We start from the raw sequence: 27,211 nt of genomic DNA, 5'->3' as shown, positions 1-27,211 counted from the left end.
GAAAGCCGCTTTCGGTCCTCCTCTCCCTGTCGGAGGCGTTCGGTAGTCTTCCCTACAGCGTCTCCGAACAGCCCCGTCTCAGAAATGGGTGCGTTGACCAGCGCCGCTTTCTCCGTCTCCGTCAGGGACAGCCAGAGATGCCTCTGGGTCACCACCGACAACGCCATGACACGCCCTCCGCAGGTGGCCTGTGCCTGAGAGAGGCGGTCGATGGCGGCGGAGGCCTTGGAGATCTCCTCGATCTCTGGGGCCATCAGCGCGTCCTAGCCGGCGGCGAGGCGGGCGAGGTAAGCCGCCAGCATCGCCGCACTGGAGGTGGCCGAAGCAGACTGAACCGCCAAGACATACATCTTGTCTGCTAGCCGGGCAGTATTCCTGTCCTTGACCAAAGGCAACTGTGGCTTCCTGGACGCCCAGGATCCCACGAGGTCGCCGGCAGGCGGTGCGCCAGAGACCGCTCCAGACGCGGCGTGCCCGTCGCCTGCACCTCGAAGTTCGGGGCGTTCCAGGAGCCCTTCACGTAGCGGTCAACGTCCGTGGCCGGCGGAGTGGCAGGCATGGGGACCCCCAGATGCCGCGCGGCAGAGGACAGGAGAGGGTAGAAATCCACCCGGAGGGAGCGGAGGGGACGTCCACAGGAGAGGGCAGAAGAGACAGAGGCCGGGTCCTTCTCCTTCGTGGGCTCCGGTTGGTACTTACAGAGCGGTACTGATAGCCAATAGTCAACTAAAGCAACACACAGCTCTAACAAAATTAAAATAATGGATTTTCCTGCAATTTAATATTCCAAGTGGCTCCTTGATCATTTTACTGGCCACTTATTGTATCTAGATACTGCCTCTCAATACTGTGGCTGCGCTAGGCTAGGGCCGCACCGACTTCCATATCAACATCACGGAACAAACAGCTTTTATAATCAAATAATTTCAAGTCAGAATGATTATTTTTCATACCATCAGTGCTCTGTGAGTGAGTGATGCTCTGTGGATCCTTGGGTTCACTGTTCTTCTGTATGGCAGGATGCTCTGAAAACACAAGTTCACTCAGGTCAAACCTGCTTATGATGATATTACCCTCTTGGGTGCTCTGTGCTCTTGGGTGATCTGTCTCTAACGCATCCTTATCCTCGCTTAATTACATTATACTGTACTTCTGATCTAGGTGATCTGCAATTGACTGTTGCTGTCTGAATCCCTCTACCTGGAACTGTGGCAGGCTTTGTGTTCTCCACACTCGGGCTCTGTCCGTGGGTCTGGACCGGCGTGGCCGGGGTGGTCGTGATGCGTTCCGGCTCCTGTGTGGCTGCAGTCGTACTTGGTTCAGGTGTGGGTGTGGTACTGGTGCTCTGAAGGCCCTCCAGGATCATGCTGTTGAGGTTTCCTCCGCCCCTCTCCTTGTGTAGGGTGACCGACAGCAGGTTGCAGTCTCCGTCGTAGGCCTGGACGGTGGCCGTCACGCCGGCAGAGAGCAGGGCGCCGCACAGCTCCAGCACCTCCACGGGCCACACCGCCGGGAAATGCTCCTTACCTGTGGACCCCGCAGACGAGACAGACACCTTATTCAGACTGACTGCACATTGGAAGACACAACACCAACCAACCAAGCATGCATGCATGTGATACAGGCCTCCAGATACTGTAAGAGGGACAGACACAAAAGACAGAAAAATCTCAAAGAATCACAGAGATCAGACATAAATATGTAATCAGACATTACGTGATGTTATTTGGGAGGACTATATAAGTGCAGTCCATTTAGTATCCATAGGTAGAGACAAACCGATAGTAGAGAGACAGGCAGGCAGAGTCAGACAGGCAAAGAGACAGACAGGTAGAGACACAGACAGGCAGACAGACAGACAGACAGACAGACAGGTAAAGACCAGAGCAGAGTGCTGTCCTACCCATGAGGGCACAGCGGGTGATGAGGAAGGGCAGCTGCAGCAGTTCTCTGGGGAGGGGCAGGATGCTGGAGAAGGCCACCCTCTCAGAGTTGCCGTAGTCAGCGTAGATCACACTGGCCTCCGCCTCACTGGTCTCCACGACGACCGCTCGGTACCAGTTCTTATCAACTGCATGGGAATACATTTTTTTTAAATTAAACTTTCCACCTTTCCAATTGGATTGAAATGCCTGGCCCCACATGGACCCAAGCGCCACCCTCACCAAATGATTTGTCAGGAGAAGCAGCGACAATAAAAGCTTGCACACCGGAACTATAAACGTATATCTTGAATCCCACCAGTTCCACGCAGATGTTAGCTACATGTAAGAGGCTAGTGTTGCTACTCACCTGAGAACTGGGCGCAACAGGCAGCTCCTGGTTTGGGTTTGCTCTGACTGGGGGAGGCCTGGCTCGTGCAGTAGACAGCCAGATCCCTCATCATCTGCTGGAGTTTCTCAAGGTCCACTGGAAAACAAAGAAATACACACAGCTGTGCCGTCACGAAATTAAAGTTGGGGAGACCAGCTGGTAGACTAGGCATGCCGTATGTAGTTCTTTACTGCCTCGTTACAAAAAATATATACATAATTCGGATTGTGATTGAAAATTAACTATAATCACCAGAATTAATAAAGTTTGTCTCCAAGTATATCATATTTAATGCATTCTACTAACTTTTCGATATAGACCGAGATATAATTTTTCAGAAAATGTGCTATGAGAAATCCCATTCATTCTCTCGGCATTAGGAACACTACCGCTAGGGGGCGCTGGGATTACTTTCCCTCCCTATTATATGCCATGATAGTCTAGTATAACACGATTGGTCAATTACATAGCCTACAGCGTACTTATAGACCCTCGCAGCCCCAGAGACTGAAAGGCCCTTCATTCAGTCAGATACATGTAGCTACATCAATGTGTATAGGACCCTCACCAACCCGTGACCGAATCACATTTAAATGCTACGTTTATATGCTTTTAAAATACAATCTGAATTGGACAATAACACAGATGATAGCCAAGACATTGTTTAAGTCGATTATTAGCTATATGAGCCATTGTGAACTGACTAATTTCAACAGATTGCATCTACAAATCCACCTCTCGTTTCTACACACAAACTATATTTTATTAGAACTTATTCACAGATTATGAAACCAAATGTTTTGCTTTATTAGCAGCTAAATCTGAGGTGCGATCAAGGATGTTTTTACAGCGGAGGTAGCTGACTAACAGCTGGAAACTGCACTGATACGCTACAATGTTAAGATACATTTCAATCGATCGCGTCTACAAACCATCTCTCGTTTCTACGCTTCATTAGAAGTGACAGCAAAAAAAGAGGAAGTGATTTGCTACAGTAACTCTGGATCTTGTCGAGGGTCGAAGTCCCAGTAGCAACTTCAATAATAATGTGTTGCCTTCGTCTTGCTTATAGACTGTCAAGATGTCAATATAGCCTACACAATGTACAATACGATGTACAATATATAATACAAAGAATATTGCCTACTAGTTTAAAATATACTGTATGCAGTTACTGACAGACGAATTGAGTGTGCTTGCTCAACGACACCTCCTGGTGGCTATTGTGCAACACTGAATAAGGAGGTGGTATGGCGTGGTCCGAACGGTCTTCTAAAACTTCGCTGCCGCTGACTTTGCTGCTCTCCCTTCAAGATAAAGAAAGTATTAAAATTCGGATGACGGTATAGACACACACACACTCCTTACCCTGGCTGGGATTGAACACGTAGAACAGGCTGGGGCTGACCACCGCTGCTACGCGGGGTTGGAAGGGCTTGTTGAGAGGCAGCTCCTCTGTCCTCCAGTCCACAGGGAAGGATGCTACTGAGGGAGGAAACAGAGCTTTCTCACCTGCAAATGGATCAAAAAGATCAACTGAGCCCGCTTACCCTGGTCTGTAAATACAAACTCAAACTAACTCTGGTCTGTAAATACAAACTCAAACTAACTCTGGTCTGTAAATACAAACTCAAACATACCCTGGTCTGTAAATACAAACAAGCTAACTCTGGTCTGTAAATACAAACTCAAACTAACTCTGGTCTGTAAATACAAACTCAAACTGACTCATGGTCTGTAAATACAAATTCTAAATTACCCTTGTCTGTAAATACAAACTCAAACATACCCTGGTCTGTAAATACAACCTCAAACTTACCTTGGATTTTAAATACAAATTTAAACTTTATTGGAGAGACTGGGAAATACCTTCCCCTCGTACTGAAAGTGTTCTTTACATTTCATTTGGGCGAAACATACAAACACCACACATACTTTCTCAGAGAGCCAGACACAGAACCTAGGGCTCTTTAAGTCTCAGCTTAAAACGCACTTGTTTTCACTGGCTTTTGAGGCCTGATAGCCTTCATCCCTTGTCCTGTTTTGTGTCCTGTCCTTTTATTGTTCTGTGATTATGTGCACTTTATTCTGTTTTTTTGTTTTAGTTTATTTTATATATTGTACAGCACTTTGGTGCAACTTCGGTTGATTTTAAACGTGCTTTATAAATAAAGTTGACCTTGACCTTGACACTCACCTGCCTCAGAACCAGCCGGTCTCTGATCGACCGGTTTGGCCTTCTCCTCGACGCGTGTCTCATTCTGAATGGTGGCTTTGGGTGGTCCTGCACTAGCAGTGGTCTCTTTTGGCGGTGGGGTGGGTTGCTGCTGCTGGGGTGTTTTGGGGGCAACGGGGGTCTGGGTCTCTCCAGGGGCTTTGGCCAGCCGTTCTGAGAGGAGCTTGGTGGCTATGTTCTGACCATTGGACTCCAGCTCGACGCCATATCCTCTCTCGGTGATGGAGACGACGCGGCCACGCAGCGTCTGGCCGACGCACAGGGCCTGGAAACGCCGGAGAGAGTCGCCACTCCACTTGGGACCCACAGGCTCCACGCCTGGAGAGAGAACACACACACACACACAGCTCAGCTTCTTCACTTGAAACAAGTTCATGCATTAGGAATCGTGCTCAAGATTATTTGTCACATATAATATAATGTACGATGTACAGCCACAGTGAAATGTTGCTGCCGGCTCCAAGATTATGCTACAGATAAACTCTAATAATGAATTTCCAAATTACAAATTTACAAGTTACAAATATACAAATTACTAAAATGAATTATGTCAGTCAGGCATTGTGTCTTTGTGAGGGATTTTACATGTGTGAGACTTGAGGATATTTTATGCACTCAACTTGTGTGTATTGGAAATGTATGCGCACACACACACACACACCCACACAAAACACACACAAGCGCGCATGCTATACCTGCGAGGCAGCACCGGACGGCCTGGAAGGGAAGTTTGAGGAGGCGGGGCGTGATGGCTCGGAGGTGGGTGGTCTCCACCTCACTGACGTTTCCGTAGTCCGCAAAGTAGACCTTGGCCTTCCCCTCTCCACACACACCCTGCACCACACCTCTGTACCACGCCCCGTCACCTGGGGGCACAGGCATAATACAATCTGTTAACGTGTTGACATTGATGTGCATGCCTTAAGATAATCATATACATTTAAGCTGGTAAGTCACAGTAATAAGTAGTTACTTTATTCATCCTGAGGGGAAATTGAACTATTAACAGCAGCCACATTCAAGGGACATCAAAGAAGATTAAGAAACAAAGTACAATAGATCATGCAAGAATATACAATAAAATATAATATACCGCAATGTAAATATACAGATGAACTGTAGAGTCGTGCCAAATTGTTTCCACTTGTGGGCTTTGTTAAGCTTGTAGTGTGTTTAGGGCCCAGTGTGGCCCTGTGGTGTGGGCGGTGGTCTCACCAGAGAACTTGGCGCAGCAGGGCTCTCCCACTGTGGGAGTGAAGGGGGTGCGGTCTGCCTCACAGTGCTGCTTCAACTCCACCCTCAGCCCCGCCAGGGTATCTGCAGGTTTACATTTAAGACTTTTTAATAAAATTTCCACTTGAAATGCAATTTAAGACCAAATTTGAAAATATTGTTGGTGAGACCAAATGCTCAAGACCTTCTGATATATTTTTAAGAGTAGAATCTGCAGGTAACAACACTCCATTATTTGAAACAGAATTAATAATTATATATTTTGGTGAAAGAAATCTCTCTAAAAAATCTCAAAGTATCTCTGGAATTGGACCCATGTCTGTACCTGTAGGGTTGTAGATGTAGCAGTAGAACTCTCCTGGGTTCTCTATCACGCTGATCAGCAGCGCCACCTCCTGGCCGTCACAGGGAAGCTCGGCACACGACCACTCCAGAGGCTCCTTCCCAGCAGGCTCGGCTCCTGGAAGCAAGAGAGAGGCAGGATGAAGGTTAACCAAAGTTACGGAGCCGTATTTATAGCAGATAGTAAACTTTAGCAACACACAGTTCTTAAAGGACCATACCGGTCTAAATATGATTTGATCTCCTTAAACTAGTCACCCAACGTATATCACTTTGCCACAATCAATTTTCTGAAGCAAAGCTCACGTTAAAAGACATTGGCCGGGTTTCCCGATAAGGAACCTTCTTAAGCAACCCTTTGTATGGGAGTTAAGAAGTACTTTGGAGTTAAGTGCTTCTTAACTCGTTCGGGAAACCCGGCCATTGGCATTTTCACATTTTACTTACTTTTCAAAAGTTGAACGTGATGTCTTTAAAACATATTTTTAAACGGTTCCCTCATTGCACTGACAAACTCACCCCAGTTAGTTTCAAATAGTTTTCAGTAGGTTTCATTTTATATCATTTTCTTTTGAATTCGTTGAACTCCTGCACTATATTCTCCAATCCACCTACGCTAGATTCTCTACCCAGCGTTCCTAGCAACAGCTACCATGTAAACAGGAAGAAGACAGATCGTTGGCGTAGGCTGCACAATGAGGGTTAAAACGAAAACTACTGAAAATGATTTAAAACTAACCAGGGCTAGTTTGTCAGCGCAAGGAGGGAACAATTTAAAAATAGGGCTTGAAGCCATCACGTTCAACTTCTGAAATGTAAGTAAAACGCAAAAATGGATTGCAGTAATGTGATATACGTTAGGTGACTTGTTTTAGGAGGTCAAATCATATGTAGACCGGTATGGTCCTTTACATTTTATTTATTTTTTAAAGGACTTTCTTATGCATAACGTAAGCGGCTCCTTGATCATTTTACTGGCCACTTACTCTATCTACTGATATTATCTACTGCCTCTCAATATCTTGACTGCGCTAAAGACTAGGGCCACAGTCAAGAACTATTCCATTATGAACATCACGGAACAAACAGCTTTTATAAATCAAACCTTTTTCTTTTTCTTTTTATCTGCCAGATTATTTTTCATCGGGGCCCCTCACAAAAACCCCTCCCTCCTCAGTGGCCAGACTGGTCCTGTTTACCTCGTGATCCTGAGTCCATTTCTTCCGTCGGCTGACTGTCGGGCAGAGCGCAGCCGTTGGCGATCAGCAGCTCAGCCACGGTGGCCTGGGGGTCGGTGGTCTCGTCCACCATGGTCACTAACGCCGTTCCATTGCGCTCGCCCAGAATCTCAACGCGCAGGAAGCGGTTGCTCACCAACTTCCGCAGCACCTGGCCGCAGTTTTCGGACCAGGTCTCCGACACGGGCCGCACACCTGGATGATGACAGGGGGAGATTGTGTGTGTGAGAGTCGGACAAGAGACTGGTGGAAGTGGTGTCTAAGGCCGTGTTCATACTAGACTTTTTTTTTTTTAACGGCCAGCGGACCGTGGATGATATCATGTACCCACAAATGGCGCCTTGTCTGGTCAGGTACACCCTCCTCCTCCCCCTCAAACGTGAAAGCCAAGTGGATAGTGGAAGCCAAGTGGATAGTGGAAGCCGAGTGGATAGTGCGCTGCCCATCACCGCGAAGGTTGTGAGTTCAATCCTTGGGGTGGACATACCAAGGTACCATGACATATTTTGTCACTGGATGTTGTAGAAGTTATGTAACGAGCGTGGGTCATATTTGTTAATTATAGACCCTTTTACAGCCTAGTCAGCACAAGTAGCCTATGCGCGCGCATTCTTGAAACAGTAGCAGAGGAAGAAAGACGAAATCGCCATTATTAAGCGTACGGACTGGACTGAGGAAATCATCAGAAATGCCTGCGTTTGCGGTGCCCATTTTATATCAGGTAAGTTGTTTTGACTACCTGGTTTCACTGGAATGTCTGGTTGAAATGTAGCCCTTCTCAGTCCCGTTGTCGCATTACGCTCGCTCATGCCAGACAACAGTCCTTTGCTGGTCCATTCACTTTTCCGTCAAAATAAATCGGTGTCGGCCTAGTTAGGAGAGGCGCTCATATTTAGCCTACAAGTGTCAGATAAACATGAAACTTCACTTACCTAAGCAAAAGGGTCTATTTTAACAAATGCTGGGTTGAAGCTTCAAAGCACCGCCACCACCACAGAAGAAGACTACCTCGGAAAAATAATTTCACTCGGACAGAACGCGTCTAAATAAGTTATTTATTGGTAGCGCCGAGGCTTCAAAACCAAGCATTTGTTAAAATAGAGCGTGGTTCATATTTGTTCATTATAGACCCAGCTATGTATGCGCGCGCATTCTTGAAAGAGAAGCAGGGGGAGACAGACGAGTTCAGAGCGAGCCGTATTTTAGTGCAAAGACTAGTATTTTATATACCATCAATATGTCTGGTTGTTGCGTCTACGGGTGTAGGCTACAAATCGGCGCTCTAGTGGCAAACTTTATTCGTTTCAAGAGGAAACCGGCCTTTTCAGAACTGGAGTCGACGTTTGCGGTGCCCATTTTATATCAGGCGAGTTATTTTCTCGTCCCTATAGCGCCCTGAAATACAGCTTGTCGGTGGACACGCAACCGTATGCATTTCAGATTGATCATGTTGGCAATGTGTGTGAATTTGCTGCTTTGTGAGAGATAAGGACCTGTTGTTGACAAGTTTCCCCTTATGGTGTCAGAACGATGGCTTATGAATGCGATGTTATGTTAAATACAGTAGCCCAGAGATGGTTAGCACTGGCAGGGCTATTTCAGTTTGATAAAAGGCGTTGTGGTGTTTGAGCACGAGTTGTCGTAGCCTAATGGACTTCGTTGGCACTCAATGACATACGTACCAAAAAATACTGGTTCCCAATACCCATCCCTACCTGCCAGAGAACAACGGAAGGCCTGCGTGGGCAGGGCCAGCAGCTCAGGGCTTAGTGGCCGTAGGTGGCCCAGGTCCACCTCTTCAGAGTTGCCGAAGTCAACGTAGCCCACGCACACTCGCTCCTTGGATGAGTACCCCAGCACCTTGGCCCTGTACCACTGGTTGTCCTCTACAAGACACAATGTAGCGGAACCGTCAAAAACTTGCACCAACAAGTTCTTGTGCATTCGGCAGGCAAGTAATCCATGGGTGTTGTGGCAGGATCGGTTTCACTTGCACGCAGTGCCACACAGAAGCCATGGAGAATAGGGGCTTTGTTTACATTGTGAACTGTGGGAAGGCAGAGCTGGCTTTGCTATGTGACTTGTGACGAATAGCCTTGGTTTAGCCATAATTTAAAGCAATACATCGCGTTTTCTCTGGACTGTGCCCCCACAGGCTCTGTGAGTAAGTGCACTGTCGTACTGTCAACGTTATCAGATTGTCTTTTTCTGGCTTTCTCCGTGATGTTTCGCTTCGGTTTTCTCACCTCCGCCATGATATCATTGAGCTAAAAAACACATGATATCCATAGACGCCGGAATAGTTAGCTACTACTGTGTTGTTTAAGCACAACGTTGCGCATGCGCACTTCGACTGAATGCTGCGTCCCGGGGGCGCGAGTTTTAAAAGGTAATAAATGTCAATGTATTATCTTTCTGAGTAGACTGTTTGGACGATTCAGCTTACTTTTAGTAAATCTAATTGGAGAATTAGCACCAGACATGTTTGTAAAGGTCCAAATATCGCGATGTATTGCTTTAAGCGTGATTATGGCATGGATGACTTCCTTACTTTTCAAACTTATATTGTTAACTGCAAGCCTTTTTATGTGTCTGTGTATGTGACAGAAGTCCTACCCGAGAACATGGAGCAGCATACGGTCCCAGGGGCGGGCCTGAAGTTGGAGCTGGCTGGTGCCTTAGAGCAGTACTCCTTCAACTTCAGCTGCAGTTCCTGGATCATAGCTAAACGCACACGCATGCACAGTATTGATCCAGTTCAAAGGGGACATTATGCTTAAAATCAAAGTGTATTAGAAGTGGACCTTAAAAGTAGCTGGAAGACCTGACAAATGCCGAGCATTTATATTATTGTCTAAATCTGGCTGAACCTCACTGTAGTCTTTCACGTCCTCAAGCTAAGCTAATGGCCGTCTATCCAGATTCTCACATTTTATAGGTAAATGGGACCTACAAAAAAGTAGGGTTGTCAGTTTGGTTGCTCTTACTGGTGTTCTCCAGCTTTTGACAGATGATGTCGTAGGGGGACTGCAGGTGAGTGACCACGGCGGCAAAGGTGTCCCCAAGGCCCTGGGTCAGAGGGTCAGGGGGCAGGACCTCCGTATTCTCATTCTTCCCGCCCGAATGGTGTCTAAAGTTTGCCAGGGATGCGCTCTCCAGGGAACCTGGGGTGGAGTGGGGGGGGCAGAGGGTTGTAGTACAACAAATCAGTTTTTCTTATAAATCAGAACCCAAACCTGAAATTGCCTATATATAAAAAAGTCAAATTTTGAAACCCATGCCTGCACACTTTACAGTTTTCAATCTGACTGGATAAAATCTGGTCACAATATCTTCTGACCAATGATCAGCTGGTAATGAGGTTTACTCACCGATGTCCCGCTTGATCACCTCCTTCACTGCGTATCCCTGGTCTATGAGGAAATTGCTCAGCTGGCCTGGAGGGAGGAAGAATGAAACGGAGAAAGAAAGCAGTTCCAATACAGTCCAACTACAGAGGCCGAGGTGAAATTCAGGTTACGTTAAGACATAGTGACAGATCACACTGAAAGACAAATCTCAAGTAAGTTTGTCTACTTCACTATGAACGGTACCATAAAAACCCAGATTCGCAGAAGGTCACAAACTGTGGATGTTCATCAACTTGTCATGGACACTAGCCTTCCCTGTACACGTTACCTGTAGAAAACAGTAGCAAGTCCACTGCGTAGGTGCGGTCACTCTCCTGCACGTCCACTACGGTGACCTTCAGGCTCTTTCCGGCCACCAGCTGCCACACAGCGATACAGCACTCCCCGGTCCAGCTGCCTCCAGTCACGGGTGTTACTCCAGACACGCAGCACTCCCACGCCTGTGAGAGAAATACTCAGGATTTAGAACTAGACAAAGACACAAAACAACAGCTTTCTGATAGGAGGCAATACAAATCAATGATGCACCACCATAGATATTCATTTATGTATAGCTGATATTTATTCATGACTTTCTTTAGGTTGCTTTCCCCCTCTATTCGCCTTATTCACCTCAGGTCAGTCTGACGTAATTGGGGGTGCGGATGCGGAAGTGCCCGTTGACTTCAATGTTAAAAGTTCACTGTAAAAACACCACTTCAAGAACCAAAATAGTCAAAATACACTATCAGGGTTACAAACTCATCATTAACAGACTCTGATTGTTTTTCACTGCCGTTGTTTTCGCATTTGGAAATACATGGGAGTGAATGCAATATGGTTCATTCAGTGAAAAACAATCCCGAGTCTGGTAATGATGAGTTTGTAACCCTGATAGTGTATTTTGACTATTTTGGTTCTTGAAGTGGTGTTTTTACAGTGAACTTTTAACATTGAAGTCAACGGGCACTTCCGCATCCGCACCCCCAATTACGTCAGACTGACCAATATGGCTGGCAGGTGAATCAGGCAAATTCGAAGTTCTTGGGAGCACTGCACCATTACATTAAGATGGGATGTATCAACGGCACACAAGACGCATTTCTCCGGGCGCCCCGGTAGCTCAATGGGCTGGGGCGCTTACCATGTAAAGGCTAGTCCTTTCTGCAGCGGCGTGGGTTCGAATCCGGCCCACGCCCTTTGCTGCAAGTCTTCCCCCCTCTCTCTCCCACCTTTCCTGTCTGTCACCTACATTGTCCTACCAATAAAGCAGAAATGCCCCCCCCAAAAAAAATCCCCCCAAAAAAGGGACATTTCTCCAGTTCAAAACCTCCCAACAAACTCACACAGGGTGGGAAGGGCTCCATGTCGGCAGCCAGGGGCTTGATCCTGTCCAGTGGCACCTCCTCCTCATTGCCAAAGTCAATATAGAGGACGCTGGCACTCGTCTGATCTGCAGACACAGACTGGACTAATCCTCTGTACCAGTTCTAGAAAGAGGAGGGGAAAAGAGGAGGGGAAAAAGAGAAGGGTGAGGAATAAGACATGCATTTATCATTTCAAATACCAAACACTCTTCAAACCATAGTGGACAGGAGGGGGGTCAGTGTCTTTGTATAACGGGCAGCACTCACCTTATCCAAGGAGAATTTGACGGCACAGACCTGTCCTTGGTCAGGCATGTAGGTCACCCCCAGACTAGGGCTGCTGTCCATCTTCCGCAGCTCCGTGGTGATGCTTCTCAGAGACTCCATGAGCTCAGGGCTCTGCACGTGGATGAAGAACTTGCCGGGGTTTCGAAACTCCACCACAGACGCCTGGCGAACACACACAATCTGGTTGGCTGTACACTTGGCTGAGTTTCCTTTATAGCTATGTAAGCCTGGCTATAATGAGAACAAGTACATATACACACACACACACACATATATATATATATATATATATATACATATATATATATATATATATATAATAGATGTTTAACACCACCCTCTACTGGATAAAAAAAAAACAATGACTTTGGAACCCCAGTGCCATCAACTTCTGAACCGACCTTAAAGGACCATACTGGTCTAAATAGGATTTGATCTCCTTAAACTAGTCACCCAACGTATATCACATTACCGCAATCCATTTTCCTAAGTAAAGCTCATGTTAAAAGATGTTTGCATTTTCAGGTTTTACATACATTTCAAAAGTTGAACATGATGGCTTTAAAACTTATTTGGTCACACTTTACAATAAGGGTCACAAAAAACATTAGTTAACTGTTAACTAATGCTTATTTAGGGTTAGGTTAGGTTACTAATGTTAATTAATACCTTAGTTAAGGTTAGGGTTAGGTGAGTAAACCTAGTTAACATAAATAACATTAGTAAATGGTTAATAGAGACATTAGTTAACTGTTACTTAATGCTTAATAATGCATTAACTAATGCTTATTAATGTACCCTTATTGTAAAGTGTTACCACTTATTTTTTAAATTGTTCCCTTGTTGCGCTGACAAACTTGTCCCAGTTAGTTTCAAATAAATGTCAGTAGTTTTCATGTTATATTATTTTCATTCGAATTTGTTGAACTCCTGCGCTATATTCTCTAATCCACCTACGCTAGATTCTCTACCCAGCGCTCCTAGCAACGGCTGCCATGTAAACAGGAAGAAGACAGGCCGTTGGCGTAGGCTGTGCAAAGAGGGTTAAAACGAAAATAACTACTGAAAATTATTAGAAACTAACCAGGAGGAGTTTGTCAGCACAAGGGAACAATTTAAAAATAAATTTTGAAACCATCACGTTCAACTTTTGAAATGTAAGTAAAACGTGAAAAAGCAAATATCTTTTAGCTTGAGCTTTACTTCGGAAAATGGATTGCGGTAATGTGATAAATGTTGGGTAAGTAGTTTTAGGAGATCACATCATATTTAGACCGGTATTGTCCTTTAAGAGTATTACAGCCACAAACCTGTAGTTCTGCTCCTTTGGCAATTTTGTTCTGGCGCAGATCCCGGAGGTAGACTCTCTGGGGACTGGCCACATCACTGTGCTTCTCCTGAAAAGAATACAACACTGAAAAGTCATTACTTGTATTTGATAGCGTTTTACCTCAAGCAATACAAGGTCCCCATGAGGTTTTTTCTCACCGCCTCAATACAAACAAAAATGGTACTGTACCTTAGAGTCTGATATGATGTGTCCATTTGCCATTTGTGGTGATTTTGGGGTATCCTTTAGCTTGTCACTTTTAAAAGAATGCATGAGAAAAAGTAGTAGAGTGAAAAATCTAGATGAATACACCGTCATCGGACACAAGCACCCTAAACTCATAATTCAACTGACTGGTCTTTTGTATGGTGTAACTGTGACAGCATTAGGTTACAGGGCTCCATGTATTCATTGTCCATTATGTACTGTAATGCTGGACCCTGAATCAGGTCAACAGTAAACCGTGCCTGACCCATAAACTAATACCCCATGTCAAGGCTGGACTCATCCCCTTCTACACACAAAGCTTCTTTCAAGGTCCCTCTTAAGGATGTAAAATGTAGATATGTGATGGCAACACTTTGGGCAGGTCCAGTTTACCTTGTGGGGACATGCAGTGTACTGGGCGGACAGGGCGGTGTGCTGCTGAGCATGCAAATGTCTCGGTGGGTTTTCCAGTGATCTGTCTGACACGCCACTGAACAGTAAAAGGCTTTCTTGCAGCGTGTGCAACGAAGGTTTCCTGGGAAACAAGTCATATAGTAATTTATCATCAGCTCTCCCGTTTCCCAAAAGCACCAGTTCTAGGGCTCAGTTTTAGGTATAGGTACTGCATTTGTAACGCGCTCCCCATCCAGTTGTTACACTGGCCCGGAGCGCCATTCACACACCAATGGCGGCAGCTGCCATGCAAGGCGCTTGCCTGCTCATTTGGAGCAATTTGGGGTTCAGTGTCTTGCCCAAGGACACTTCGACAGGTAGTCAGGAGGAGCCGGGATTCGAACCACCGACCCTACGATCACTGAACGACCCGCTCTACCAACTGAGCTATACCGTCGCCCCAGTGACTGAGTTTTCCTCCGTCTGCCAAAGAGTTCCGAAAGTCCGTCACTTTATGATGCAGAAGACTTAGCGCAATACATGGTGAGACCCATAGCAAGCCATGAATATGGTGCATTACAGCAGCGGCCCCCCAACCACCAGGCCGCTAACAGGCTGTGAGCCATTCGCACATTTCAACAATGAAGAATGGGTCGCAAAGCTCGTTATACCTGTGCGATATAATATTCAATCTGCCAGCCATGCAGGAAGAAGAAAATCCTTGAGATTGGAAATGACAGTGGCCTTAAAAGCATGTTTGAGACAACTTAATCTCTGCCGACCTTCTGGATTAAAATCAAGACTGAGTATCCTGAGATAGCCACAAAATAACTGAAAATATTGCTTCCATCTCCAACATCCTATCTCTGCGAAGCAGGGTTTTCAATAAGGACGGCCACAAAAACAAAATTACGGAATTTGCTGGACATATGGAAATATATGCAATTAATGTTATAATATCACATAGGCCTTGAGACTTCTGAGTAGGCCTAGCCTACATTGAGTTATTGACATTGGGTTATTATAGTCATTGGATTATATTATTAGCCTATATTTGTATAGCCTATTTTGTATGAATGGCCTGTAGTTATGACAAAGGCTTTCCAGCCAAAACGCATCAGCGTTGTTACTAACTGGCCAAAACAAATGGTGAAAGAGAACTTTTGCATTTATTGTTTCAAAGACAGGGTGCTCCAAAGAATTGATTCTTGAAAGGATCGCGATTCTTAATGCGACGATTCCTGGATAGATTCCCAACTCCCAATAATCAATTCTTCTTTTATCTATTTATTTAAGTTCAGCAAACTAACTGTGAATTGAGAAATACAGTACTTGAAGTTGAAGAAAAATACTTTCATTGTTTTATTAAAATTCAGCATGGTCACTGACTGAATTGAGAAATACTGTAAGTTTAAAGTTCATCACTGACTAATACTTGAGAGGTTGAATGTCAAGTTCAACATGCTATTAATAAATGTGACCTTTTTTGTCTCCTTTGCGTGTTATTGCAATATAAAACTACATGTTATACACTTTATTCTGCTATATTCCGCTTTCTTAGCACACAGCGGACTGGAGTAGATCCTGAAACCCGTCTTTGTAGAAAATCCATTGAGAATTGATTCTAGATTCTGGAATCGAGTATCTATTCTGGAATCGGATCGTGACCTCAGGAATTGGATTGTGGCTTAGTTGAATCAGAGCACCCCCAACGTACTATACAAGGTTTTTCTGAGAACCACGCCCTACCTACAACCTAACGGCCTGTAGTTGTTTGTTTTGAATATCCTTTTTGTTTTGATGGAATTGTACGGTTTGATGCGTTTCTGGCTATTGTTTTTCTTATCGGCCTAAAAGCGCATTCCAGAGTGACACACTCTTTGTGGATCATTGATTGACCAATTTGTGGAGCGACGCACCTGAACTGGATTGTGCATAGTTCCTACAGTATATAATCTCCACACCTGAACTGGAGTGTGCATAGTTCCTACAGTAGTTCCTACAGTATATCATCTCCAATGTTTTGTGTTCTGAAGTTTACTGCCATGACATGATCCCTCTTTTTGAACGAGAGAATCTAATTGAAGATAAAAGTCCCCCACCAACAGGCCTACTTAAACTGTTCTGAAAAAGTGTCTAACGTTATACCAATCACTATATAAAGGCTAGGCCTAATCTGTATGTAAACTATGAAAAAGCTCAATTCAGTGTCGTGACTACGCACCTCCCCTCCCCCGGACTGCCGGTCCACGAATTTCAAAACCAGACCATGGTGCAAAAAAGGTTGGGGGCCGCTGCTTTACAGGATATTATTAGAGGCTTATGTAAATGATAGAATATAACTGAGCCCTAAATCCGGTCCAATAATTATCCTGAATAAATAATAATAATATAATAACACATATAAATTATACAAGTCAAATGTTAGTGAAAATAGGCCTATACTCTTCTGTGGTAGAATCAAACCAATCAATTAAATTACAGAACCCAAAATAAAGAAATAGAAACTAAACTGTAAATCAAGTAGCAATAACTAACCTTGCAGGCCACAGTAGTTGCAAAACTTCGCAGACACTGCTGCAGGCATAGCAGCCATCTGTGAAGGAAAAATGCATGTTTGCAAGAAAAGCGCAGATAACCTTTATTACTCCCAAGTTAAAATGTGTATAATCTATATTCATACATACCACAGAATGATCCTTGGCAGAACTGGCATCACCTTGTGAGTAAAACAGGACATATTTAGCAAGTGAACGTTAGAATAGGCTCTGTGCACCAGCTCCACTACTTCCTGAAAGTCACTTGGCATCTTTATTTCCAGTTCTATATGATTGGATTAAGTGATTAATCAGGTGTGCGCTGGGTCTGCCGCACACCTGATTAATCACTTAATCCAATCATATAGGACAGGAAATAAAGATGCCAAGTGACTTTCAGGATTAGTGGAGCTGGTGCACAGAGCCTATTCAAAAATGTATTGCAGCAGCAACTATGTTTTCCCTGCATACCATCCCCATTGCAGGTCGCTGGAGGCCTCTCTGGTGTTGGGACGGGCGGGGGGCCCGTGAGAGGGGTGACCGTGAGAGGGGGGACCGAGAGAGGGGTGACCGTGAGAGGGGGGACCGAGAGAGGGGGGACCGTGAGAGGGCCCTCGCCAGGGCTGGGGGAAGGCCTCCTGAAGGGGATGGCTTTAGGAGTGGGGCCTTCAGGGCTGGTGGAAGGCCTCCGTAAGGGCATGTTGGGTCGCACCATTGACAGATAGCTGTTCATGATGATGGAAGCTAGTTACGTTACCAACCTGGCAATAAAAGGCAAATATGAACAGTTAATTCTCGTAAATGTTTCTTTTATAAGGCATCCAGCCAACGTTAGTCTCTCACTCTCTAACGGTGCAGACACACAGGCGGCAAGCGAGCTCGTCTACCAATTAACTAACGTTAGATAGCTAACTTTAGTTCATAATGATTCAATTAAGTAACGTATAAAATACATGTTAATACTAGTAGCTACAGTACATACCTAACTAGCAGGTAATGTTCCCACAACATTGGCGAACATGCACAACACATTCTGATAATGTTTTCATAACATTTTTAGAACAAATGGTTGCTAGCTGGGTAGTTTAGCTTTTCAACAGCTCAGTCCGGCTCATGGAGAAAGCTAGCTAGCCGCTAATTAATTTCGTGCCAGCTCACATTAGTGAGTGCTAAGTAAGTATGTGTTTATGGTGAAACGTGTAGTTAGACAATTTGAAATACAAAGTTTGTCCTCCTGACTTTTTAACAGCCATTTTGAAGAATTGTGTATCTATTATAAAGACAGGTGCGTGATTTACCCTCTTCAGTCTCCACGTGGATATTTGAAAAGAAACGCTTGAGAGAGAGCTCGCGAGATCACATGGTCTCGCGAGACTACTGATTGTCAAGCGCGTGCAGCGAGGATTTCACTGTAAACACTCCACGCGCACGTGTGGGCTAAACCATGCCTGTATAAAAGCTGGTTCTATTAAATAATTATAATTTTGCTAATTATAGTTAATAATTATAGACTAATTGCTGCCACAGACACATGCAACCCTCTTATCTAGCTGTTTGCCTTCTGATTTATTGATATTTCTCACTTCACTTTTACCTAGTATGTTATGAAGATGTTTATTTCAACCGGCCTACAGGTGTGGATGGGTTTCCCAAGGGAGTACATGTATACGAATATGCCAAGAATATGAAGAATATGATCTCTTGTATCAGTTGGTGATCGTAGTAATCCCTTCAGAAGGAGGGCGCCATCTGTGATTTCCTATAACCAAAGACGATAGAAACATCTTTCCAGTGTTTTATGCACAACTCAGAGCAGTGCTAGTGGTTGATTGACCACCACTATAAGTGCAGAGGAAAAATAGGGCTCTTTAAAAAAAAAAAAAAATAACACATTTAAGTTTTCACATAGATTTTGTGTTGATGGAATTCGACTATATCATTGGCCATTGAACTTAAACCAGTTTAAGGTTGAACCCCGTATTATAACCTCCGTAGTTGGGTTGAACCACAGGTTGAACCACAGGTTCTTTGGGTGCAGGTGCAGAATGAAACCATCCAAGTTTGACACCTGCTGGAAACCATAGAATTTGTATTTTGTATTTGCACTGTTTTTTGTACTGTTTTTGCACTGTCCTGTCCTGCACCCTGTCCTATGTGGTCTACAGCAGCGTGTGCCTTATGGTGCGTTCGTTTGTGGTCGGAGGTGGCAAGTCGCAAGTGGCAAAATACCCACCTCCGACCTGTGTGCATTCGAGCTATATACCATTATATCACAGTTACCTAGTTATATCTATATACCATTATATCACAGTTACCTGGTTATATCTATATACCATTATATCACAGTGACCTAGTTATATCTATATACCATTATATCACAGTTACCTAGTTATATCTATATACCATTATATCACAGTTACCTAGTTATATCTATATACCATTATATCACAGTTACCTAGTTATATCTATATACCATTATATCACAGTTACCTAGTTATATCTATATACCATTATATCACAGTTACCTAGTTATATCTATATACCATTATATCACAGTTACCTAGTTATATCTATATACCATTATATCACAGTTACCTAGTTATATCTATATACCATTATATCACAGTTACCTAGTTATATCTATATACCATTATATCAGTTACCTAGTTATATCTATATACCATTATATCACAGTTACCTAGTTATATCTATATACCATTATATCACAGTTACCTAGTTATATCTATATACCATTATATCACAGTTACCTAGTTATATCTATATACCATTATATCAGTTACCTAGTTATATCTATATACCATTATATCACAGTTACCTAGTTATATCTATATACCATTATATCACAGTTACCTAGTTATATCTATATACCATTATATCACAGTTACCTAGTTATATCTATATACCATTATATCAGTTACCTAGTTATATCTATATACCATTATATCACAGTTACCTAGTTATATCTATATACCATTATATCACAGTCACCTAGTTATATCTAGTGCATTCGAGCAACTGGGGGCTGAGAAACATATCCGAATTTGCGACGAGGAAGTGCGAGTTCATGCGGTGTTTTATTTAATCATTCCTAGTAGCAAGTCGCAATTTGCCACCTCCCAGTTATAAACGAACGCACCTTAACCCTAGTCACATCCCTAGCATGTGAACCATTTACATGGCAATAAACATTATATAATAGATCTTGAGTAATAACTCTAAACCGACCCACACACAGTCGGACCTTTAAATCTGACGTCATCACAGTTCAGGTCGTTGATTGGCTGAATGTTTATACAGCTCCTCCCCTGCAGCGGCCATGTTTGTTGATGTGTCACCTGGAAGCGACGGGTGGGTTCATGTTCACCAGCTGGACGGAAACTAGCTTCATATTCACAGGTTGAAAGCTTCATCTATATCCGATGTACAGGATGGATGTCTCATAAGGTGGGTGTGATCTGGGCTGACTAGGAAGAGAAGGTTTCTGCCTCTTTATGTCGAGTATATTATTATATATATTACATATATATATAGTATATATTACATCAAATATACAGGTGGGAGTTTGCTAAGCTAAGCTAGCTAAGCTAACCTGACCTTACCTGCCAAGCCAAGGAGTGTCGAGTATGATCAATATGTAGTAATCTGAGTTAACAATAGCTAAGCTGATTAACTGTCCATTTTAGGGTTAGCTACAGCTACTGTGAGCTAGCTCGCTGCTTGCTATAAAGTCAGATAACGTTAGCTATAGCTGTTTGCTTTAACCCATGCATATATACTATATGCATATATGCTAATTACGTGCTTAAATATCAGATATTATAGGACAGTCCATTCTAGCTATAGCTTTATGAATGGTTGTGCATTGTGTGGTCACATTCTCGCCAGTGCAATTTGACCTTTCTGCTTGATCAGAACCCATCTTTAGCTGGGAGCTATAGCTATATAGCATAATATATATATATATATATGCATATGCACTGCACCGATAATAAACTATCTGAATTGGCCCTCTGGGTCTGCACAGGTGTGACAGTGTCCTGCAACAATAAGACAAAAAATAAAGAAATACAAGTAAGCTATAGGTGTGGAAGGAAGCTGCTCTACTAAAACCTATTGTTCATATTATATTATACATAATGTTTCATGTTCATCTCACGTTTTGGATGTACAGTCTTTTGGCAACATCCATAAATGTGTTCTGCCCTTCTTTTTTGAGCCATGAATAACACAATACATGACTATAGTGCAGTTTGTATGCCAGGGCAGTGATATTTGACCTCTTTAATCTTTGCTGGGGGGAACTGTTACAGCCTTTCAAAATGCCAGCCACCGAAATGCATCCCCTTGTTTTGGCCTGGATAGTGTTGGTTCCCCCAGAGCCTAGCATAATATACTGTAGGAAACACGGCAAAATGCTGCTCATCTTTAAAAAGAAACAAAAAAAGAGAGATTGTTTAATTGCACATCAGTCACAGCCATCCCCAGTGACCTCTATAGGGCCAATATTGAAGCTCGCTCTGAAAAACTGGAACAGTGGCTCTTTTCACTGGCCGGTGCTATCAAATTCCATGGTGTAAGCAAGCACAGCTACCATGGCTATTAACTAATGTCTGGGTTATGCTGAGGAACATTCAACACGGCATGTAGCCTATAGTCTGTTTGCTTCGCTGGTTAGTTAGGCTAAGACCTTCTTGGCTATGTGGTGTTTTTAAATAGAGAGTAAAAGGGAACACATGAATGACATATTTTTGAACCAGGGTGTTGTGTCTATCAGAGCCTCACGGTCAACTGTAAAAAATCTTATCTGGTTTAGCTCCTGGACCAAAGTTCACCAGACACACACACACACACACACACACACACACACACACACACACACACACACACACACATACTCCAAGTTTGTTCTGTATCTGTAAGATTACCTAATTAAATTTGCCTATTCCAGCTGTCATCAAAGGGTATTGGTGACGGGATCCATCTCTTGTTTTAGATGAGTAACCTGGAAGGAGAGGAGTGGTATTGGTGTCGGAGGCCCACACCCAGTTTGGGTTTCACTTTCCCAACACACTTGTTTGGGTGGAATTACAGCTTCATTAGTTAGTGTCTTGGCAGCACCACCCCTTCCTTGACCATGAGTGTCAGACTGTTTGTGGGCGTGTTTGTGGGTGTGTATGTTCATTACATTGTTTTCACGTGCGTGCGTGTGTGTGTGTGTGTGTGTGTGTGTGTGTGTGTGTGTGTGTGTGTGTGTGTGTGTGTGTGTGGTAGAGGAAGAGAGTCTGAATGTGTGAGACAGTTGGCGAGTTTGGGTCAGATTTGTGAGGAAGTAGAGGGGGAAAAATGGAACACCATTGTCACTGTCTCGTATTGTAAAAGGAGCTGATATTTAATAATAGGCATAAATTGGAGCTCCTTCCTTCAAAGTTCATACTGTGTCATTTGTTCAGGTTTTAGCTTTGCTTAATTACTCTCTTATCTAGGTGCGGAGCTGAAGGAGATCATGGAGAAGTCCGATCCAGCCTCGGCCGCCTGCCTGTCAGAGGGGTCACCCCAGGTCAACGACAGGACGAACGCAGCAGAGATGGCGGAAAATATCTCTATTGAAAGTGGAGAAGAAGTGGAACGAGTGGGTCTCGAGGGAGACGGGACGGCACAGCAAGTCCACAACGGGAAGACGGTAGAATCGAGGACAGGCCCGCAAACGGATACACAGACCAAGACACAGACGGAACCTGGCGGTCACACTCGGGGACAGATCGAGGACGGAGAGGACACGGTGGACGTGGACGCCGGCTGTGACGGTGGTACAGCCTCTATGCAAGATGCTAGAAGTCCACCTGCTCTTAAAGATAGAACAGATGGTGTTTTAGAATTGAAACCCATTGTCTTGGACGATGTGGTGGAAAGCTCACCCTCTGTTCTTGAGGGGACAATAGAAAGCTCCTTGTTTGCTCCGGAGGGGGTCAAAGAATCTCCCCCCGCTAATCAGCACGTGGTACAGTCTCTGTCCTCCGTGCTGGATGGTCCATCTGAAACTCCGCCCCCAGGTGTTGTCCATGGAGTTGTCGAAACGCCACCCTCCACGCCGGAATGCTCCACCGAACCTCCCCCTACGACGGAAAACTCCACATCTGACTCGGGGGTCTCGAACGGACCTACAAGTCCCTCCACCCCCTCCAGCAATGACACTGTAAGCCCTGTGGCCTCAAGCCCCCCAGCCGACAACAACAAGGCCACCCCAAACTCCGCCTACTCTTCCAGCCCCTATGACACCGACTGCAGCCGCAAGCTCATGTCCCAAATCCAGCGATCGCTGTCTCAGGAGTCCCTATTGGACGAGCTGGAGTCGGAGCTGCTGGCGTGCCGGCTTCCCGAGGGCGAGGGTGGTATTGTCGGGGGTCGCAAGGGTAGCCCCCCCCTTAACGGGTTGCAGATGGACCAGGGGGGGTCCATGGTGGCCTTTGAGAAATGTGTCCAGTACAAGTACATGCAGCAGGAGAAGGCTATCAAGAGGTAGGCTAACGGGACGCACGTTGTGCAGAGCATAAGGCCACACCAATGATAAAAAGTAATGTGATAATGCCTCGGTGATTACATCCTCGGTACATTGCTGCCACATAATCATCGTTAGTCTTTGGGAGGGATTGTGCATCCTTAATTAGAAGTCAGTTGGCTGTTGTTGGACCGTGTCTTCTCTGCTAAACGCTCGGATGCCCCCCCCCCCCGCCCGCTGGTTAGTGGTGTAGGCGTATCCATGTTCCCGGGGTCTCCGCTACTGTGAGTGAGTGATGACGCCGAGGCCTCCCACTGGGCCGAGGGGCTGTGTACTGTAATCGTATCATTAACTATTCACATCTGCTATCTGATTGAGCTGAGGTCATTGCTCTCGTAATGGGGAAATCCAGCTGCTCCATGCAAGTTTGTGGACTAATCTATTTAGCCAGCCTGCTATCGTCTGTCCACTGATGCACTTGGATGTCACCCAAAAAGAAACATAGACCATCAACTGTAGTAAGCCATCAACTGTAGTAAGCCATATAGTATATCGTTATAGTGCTGTCATGTTTCCTAATGTTATAGAATTAAATGGGGAGGAAAGTAAGGTTGCTTTTATTTTCTTGACGCAGCTCACAAATAGCTTAGTTGGCTGGCTAGTCCTGGTCTACTGGACAAAACACTGCTTTTTGTGCATTATCTGGAGGTTATGGAGGTTGACGTTGATGTGTCCCGTAGAGTGAATCAAATGATTCAGAATCGATTCATGAATCCCAAAATCGATCTTTTAAATGAAGGAATGAATAGTTCATTAATTCATTCAATGATTCATTCATTCATTAATTTTTGGAAATCAGTATCGATACCCAGCCCTAGTATTGATGTGTTGCATAACTTGGCAGTCATGGAATTCAGGTTACAGCTAAAAAAAAAAAAAACAGGTTTTAGTAACACTAACCGAATCGATATCGAATCGAATTGAATCGTGATAATCGATTCTGAACCTTGTAAATCGGAATCGAATCGATTCTTGAAATTCGACTCGATACCCAGCCCTAACTGCCATGTTGTTTCCTTACACACCTGTCGTCATCCACTCAGATCTCCAGAAGTGCGTAGGCTTCAGAGGGACGAGGCCATAGAGCTGTCCCACTAAAACTGTGGATTTGTTGTTTTTCTTCAGGCTGCTGGATGAAAATAAGAAGCACCAAGAGCTGATTCTTGGCATCTGCTCTGAGAAGGACACCATGAAGGACGAGCTGAAGAAGAGAGCAGAGACGGAAAAACAGCACGTGGCCACTATCAAGAAGGTAACGAGCACGGGGATGAGACGAGGGATGAGTCTCAGCTCTTTCCTTGACTCCCCTTCTTGGCTCCCCTCACCTCGGCTCGCTCTGAATGAAACATCAACACGGATGGCCAGACCTTGGACCTCCTACTCCCTTTGACTCCTGTGTGTTGTAGCGATATAGAATGTGCAAGAAATGGAAGAAAACATTTTGCGATTCTTCTCACACAAGTCTCTAATTGCAAATGAGGTACACATTGTAATTTAACCCCTCCAACATGTCTGGAAGGACCTTGCTCAAACTTGATTAGCTGCTGCTATTCTGTACCAACTCCTAATTCAACAACACTGTTACATAAATAGGCCCATTACTTTTGCGCTTGAAAAAGATCGGCAGACCTAGCTTTCTTTTTCTATTAAAATCTAGGGCAGCACATCCAACCGTTTACTGGTTTCCCACTCATACATGGTCTATGATTGGAGAAAGGACAGGAGAAAGGAAAGGCTTTTCTATTTGAGAGCCGCTCTGGTCACAGTGTGATTACAACCTAATTTAATCAAATTGTAGGCCCTGTCAAACCGGTAATAATGCTAGCCAAACAGAGCGGGCTGCTGGGAAGAGAGACGTGATTGTCAGGCGAAGCCGTCCATCTGTCGCTAACAGAAAACAACAGCTACAGGTGCACATCAGAGTAGCGTTTGTGCGCTCCGGCCTTTCTTCGAAGCCCAGGATTGGCATCAGTCCTGTCTCAATATTTGTATCATTCAACACCATCAAAACCAAAATGAAGGTTGTAGGCTTGTCATCTGCTCGTCACATGTTTGACGTCATTTGCAGCATCACGGAATCTACCTTTTTAGTTTTTCCTGGCATGACCTAATTTCCTTGCAACCTAGCTAGACGGAAACGTTCCCGCTACACATTCCTAGCATCGCCAGCCTTATCTAACTCATACCGTCGGTACTCGTAGCGTCTTCCTGTCAAGTCATAGGGCCATATATATCCTTACGGTCTGCAACCTCAGCGTACACACACACACACACACACACACACACACACACACACACACACACACCTGTCTAGCCAGTCCATCCAGGCTAGCCCCTCGTCTAACCTGCTGTGTCGTGTTGTCTCAGTTGGAGGCGCGGTTGGAGGACCTGCTGAAGGAATTGAAGGAATCCCGGGACAAGCTGTTCCACCAGGAGAGCACAGCCAAGGGCGCCCTGCAGCAGATGCAGAGAGAGATGACCTTCCGCCTGGATCAGGTGAGGGGAGACGGGAAGTCTGCAGAAGCTTCCGGCGTTTTCTAAGTGGACTTCCAAGTGAGACGTGGTTGCTTTAGTAGAGTCGTGTCTAGACGGCGGTAGTTTTGAATCTATTAATCACAAAGTACAGTATGTGTTCAGCATTCGTTGTAGACTCAGGGATATATTTTCCTGCACATGCGACATCCTGATTACAGTAATATTGGGAAGATTTTACATTTTTGTTTATTCCTTAATCTCTTCTGGACGATTTTCAATCTGGTAGTCCCTAATACGAATAAAGAAACATTTTATTATAACCACTTTTGACCTCCAAATATGTTATCTTTCAATTTCACTCTCCACTGAACTATAGAAATTGTTCTGGCAGAATTCTCTTCTTTTTTTTCCTTTTTTCTTTTTTTTATCCGATTCTAAACATCAAGAGAACCTCTCGTTCTTAGTCAGGGACCCTCACGAAGATTGAAACAATTTGTCTTTTACAACGATAAGTACTAGATACATACAGATGGCTACAGATGTAGCTTACCACCACCGGTATGACTGTGTCTGAATGAATACTGGACTCTGTAAAGCGCTCTGGGTATCATGAAGGGCGCTATATAAATCCAACTTGATTGATTGATTGATTGATTGATTGATAGATAGGCTCCACCCTTTGACCCTTTGACCCTTGTATTCTCAGTGAGTAAGTGCCTGTCAGTACCTCTCATTCTCTCTCTTACTGTCTCACCCTCATTGTGGTTGAACCTCAGTAAATCTTACCTCACATTCTCTCTTTGCATCTTTCTTCATCCATATGATTAATATCATCACTAGAGAAGGAGATGATCTTGTCCATTGTGTTTGGAGGTAGAAGCTAATAAAAAGGATTTAGGGAGTGAAGGAAAGCCTGCTGAGATTCAACCTACCTCTCTGTCTGTCTGCCCCCCTGCCAACGCTGCTGCTGTGGTGAGGAGGGGGGGTATGTGTAAACACAGACCCGGACTGCGGGCGAGCATCGCATCGCTGTGCCATCTTCGTCTGACATCCTGAGACCGAGCATAAGCAGATATCGTTCTCCTGAGAAATGGACACGCCGGTGTGAGAGCGCCCTGCTGTCTCGGGGCCAGCTGGCAGCTGATAGGGCGGTGGGATTCTGACCAATCCCTGACGGTCTCTATGGGCAGGGGAGAGACATCGATCAATGACTGTGTGTCTTCCTGATTCATGGATAGTAGCAGACTAGTAGTCAATCAAGCTAAAACTCCAGCTCCCTCGATGGC

At 44.6% G+C, this 27,211-nt stretch overlaps 2 protein-coding genes across 3 annotated transcripts in view; one reads left to right on the top strand and one right to left on the bottom strand.

Moving 5' to 3' along the window:
* Window positions 1-263: 263 nt before the first annotated feature.
* tdrd1 (tudor domain containing 1) lies at window positions 264-17,573 on the bottom strand (the record flags this gene model as incomplete). Its single annotated transcript, XM_084459833.1, has 22 exons — window positions 264-309; window positions 426-708; window positions 954-1,025; window positions 1,201-1,527; window positions 1,904-2,071; window positions 2,293-2,409; window positions 3,682-3,825; window positions 4,511-4,867; window positions 5,245-5,415; window positions 5,765-5,866; window positions 6,108-6,242; window positions 7,324-7,557; window positions 9,078-9,248; window positions 9,979-10,086; window positions 10,350-10,526; window positions 10,734-10,799; window positions 11,041-11,212; window positions 12,098-12,241; window positions 12,386-12,568; window positions 13,717-13,803; window positions 17,024-17,055; window positions 17,345-17,573. 22 exons carry the CDS (start codon window positions 17,571-17,573, stop codon window positions 264-266), a joined length of 3,525 nt encoding a protein of 1,174 aa, XP_084315959.1.
* Window positions 17,574-20,242: 2,669 nt separating this feature from the next.
* ccdc186 (coiled-coil domain-containing protein 186) overlaps window positions 20,243-27,211 on the top strand; it is a 32,160-nt gene continuing 25,191 nt past the window's right edge. For both annotated transcript variants that reach the window (XM_084459695.1, XM_084459694.1), the window contains exons 1-4: window positions 20,243-20,338; window positions 22,378-23,410; window positions 24,576-24,702; window positions 25,818-25,946. In XM_084459695.1, the coding sequence (XP_084315821.1) occupies window positions 22,398-23,410; window positions 24,576-24,702; window positions 25,818-25,946 (1,269 nt within the window). In that variant the 5' untranslated portion in view covers window positions 20,243-20,338; window positions 22,378-22,397. The remainder of the gene's footprint in view (window positions 20,339-22,377; window positions 23,411-24,575; window positions 24,703-25,817; window positions 25,947-27,211) is intronic.

Source organism: Borostomias antarcticus (genome assembly GCF_949987555.1).
Source record: "Borostomias antarcticus genome assembly, chromosome: 29".
Classification (NCBI taxonomy): domain Eukaryota; kingdom Metazoa; phylum Chordata; class Actinopteri; order Stomiiformes; family Stomiidae; genus Borostomias; species Borostomias antarcticus.
Note: the sequence above shows the minus strand (reverse complement) of the source record. Positions and strands in the feature narration are given on the sequence as shown.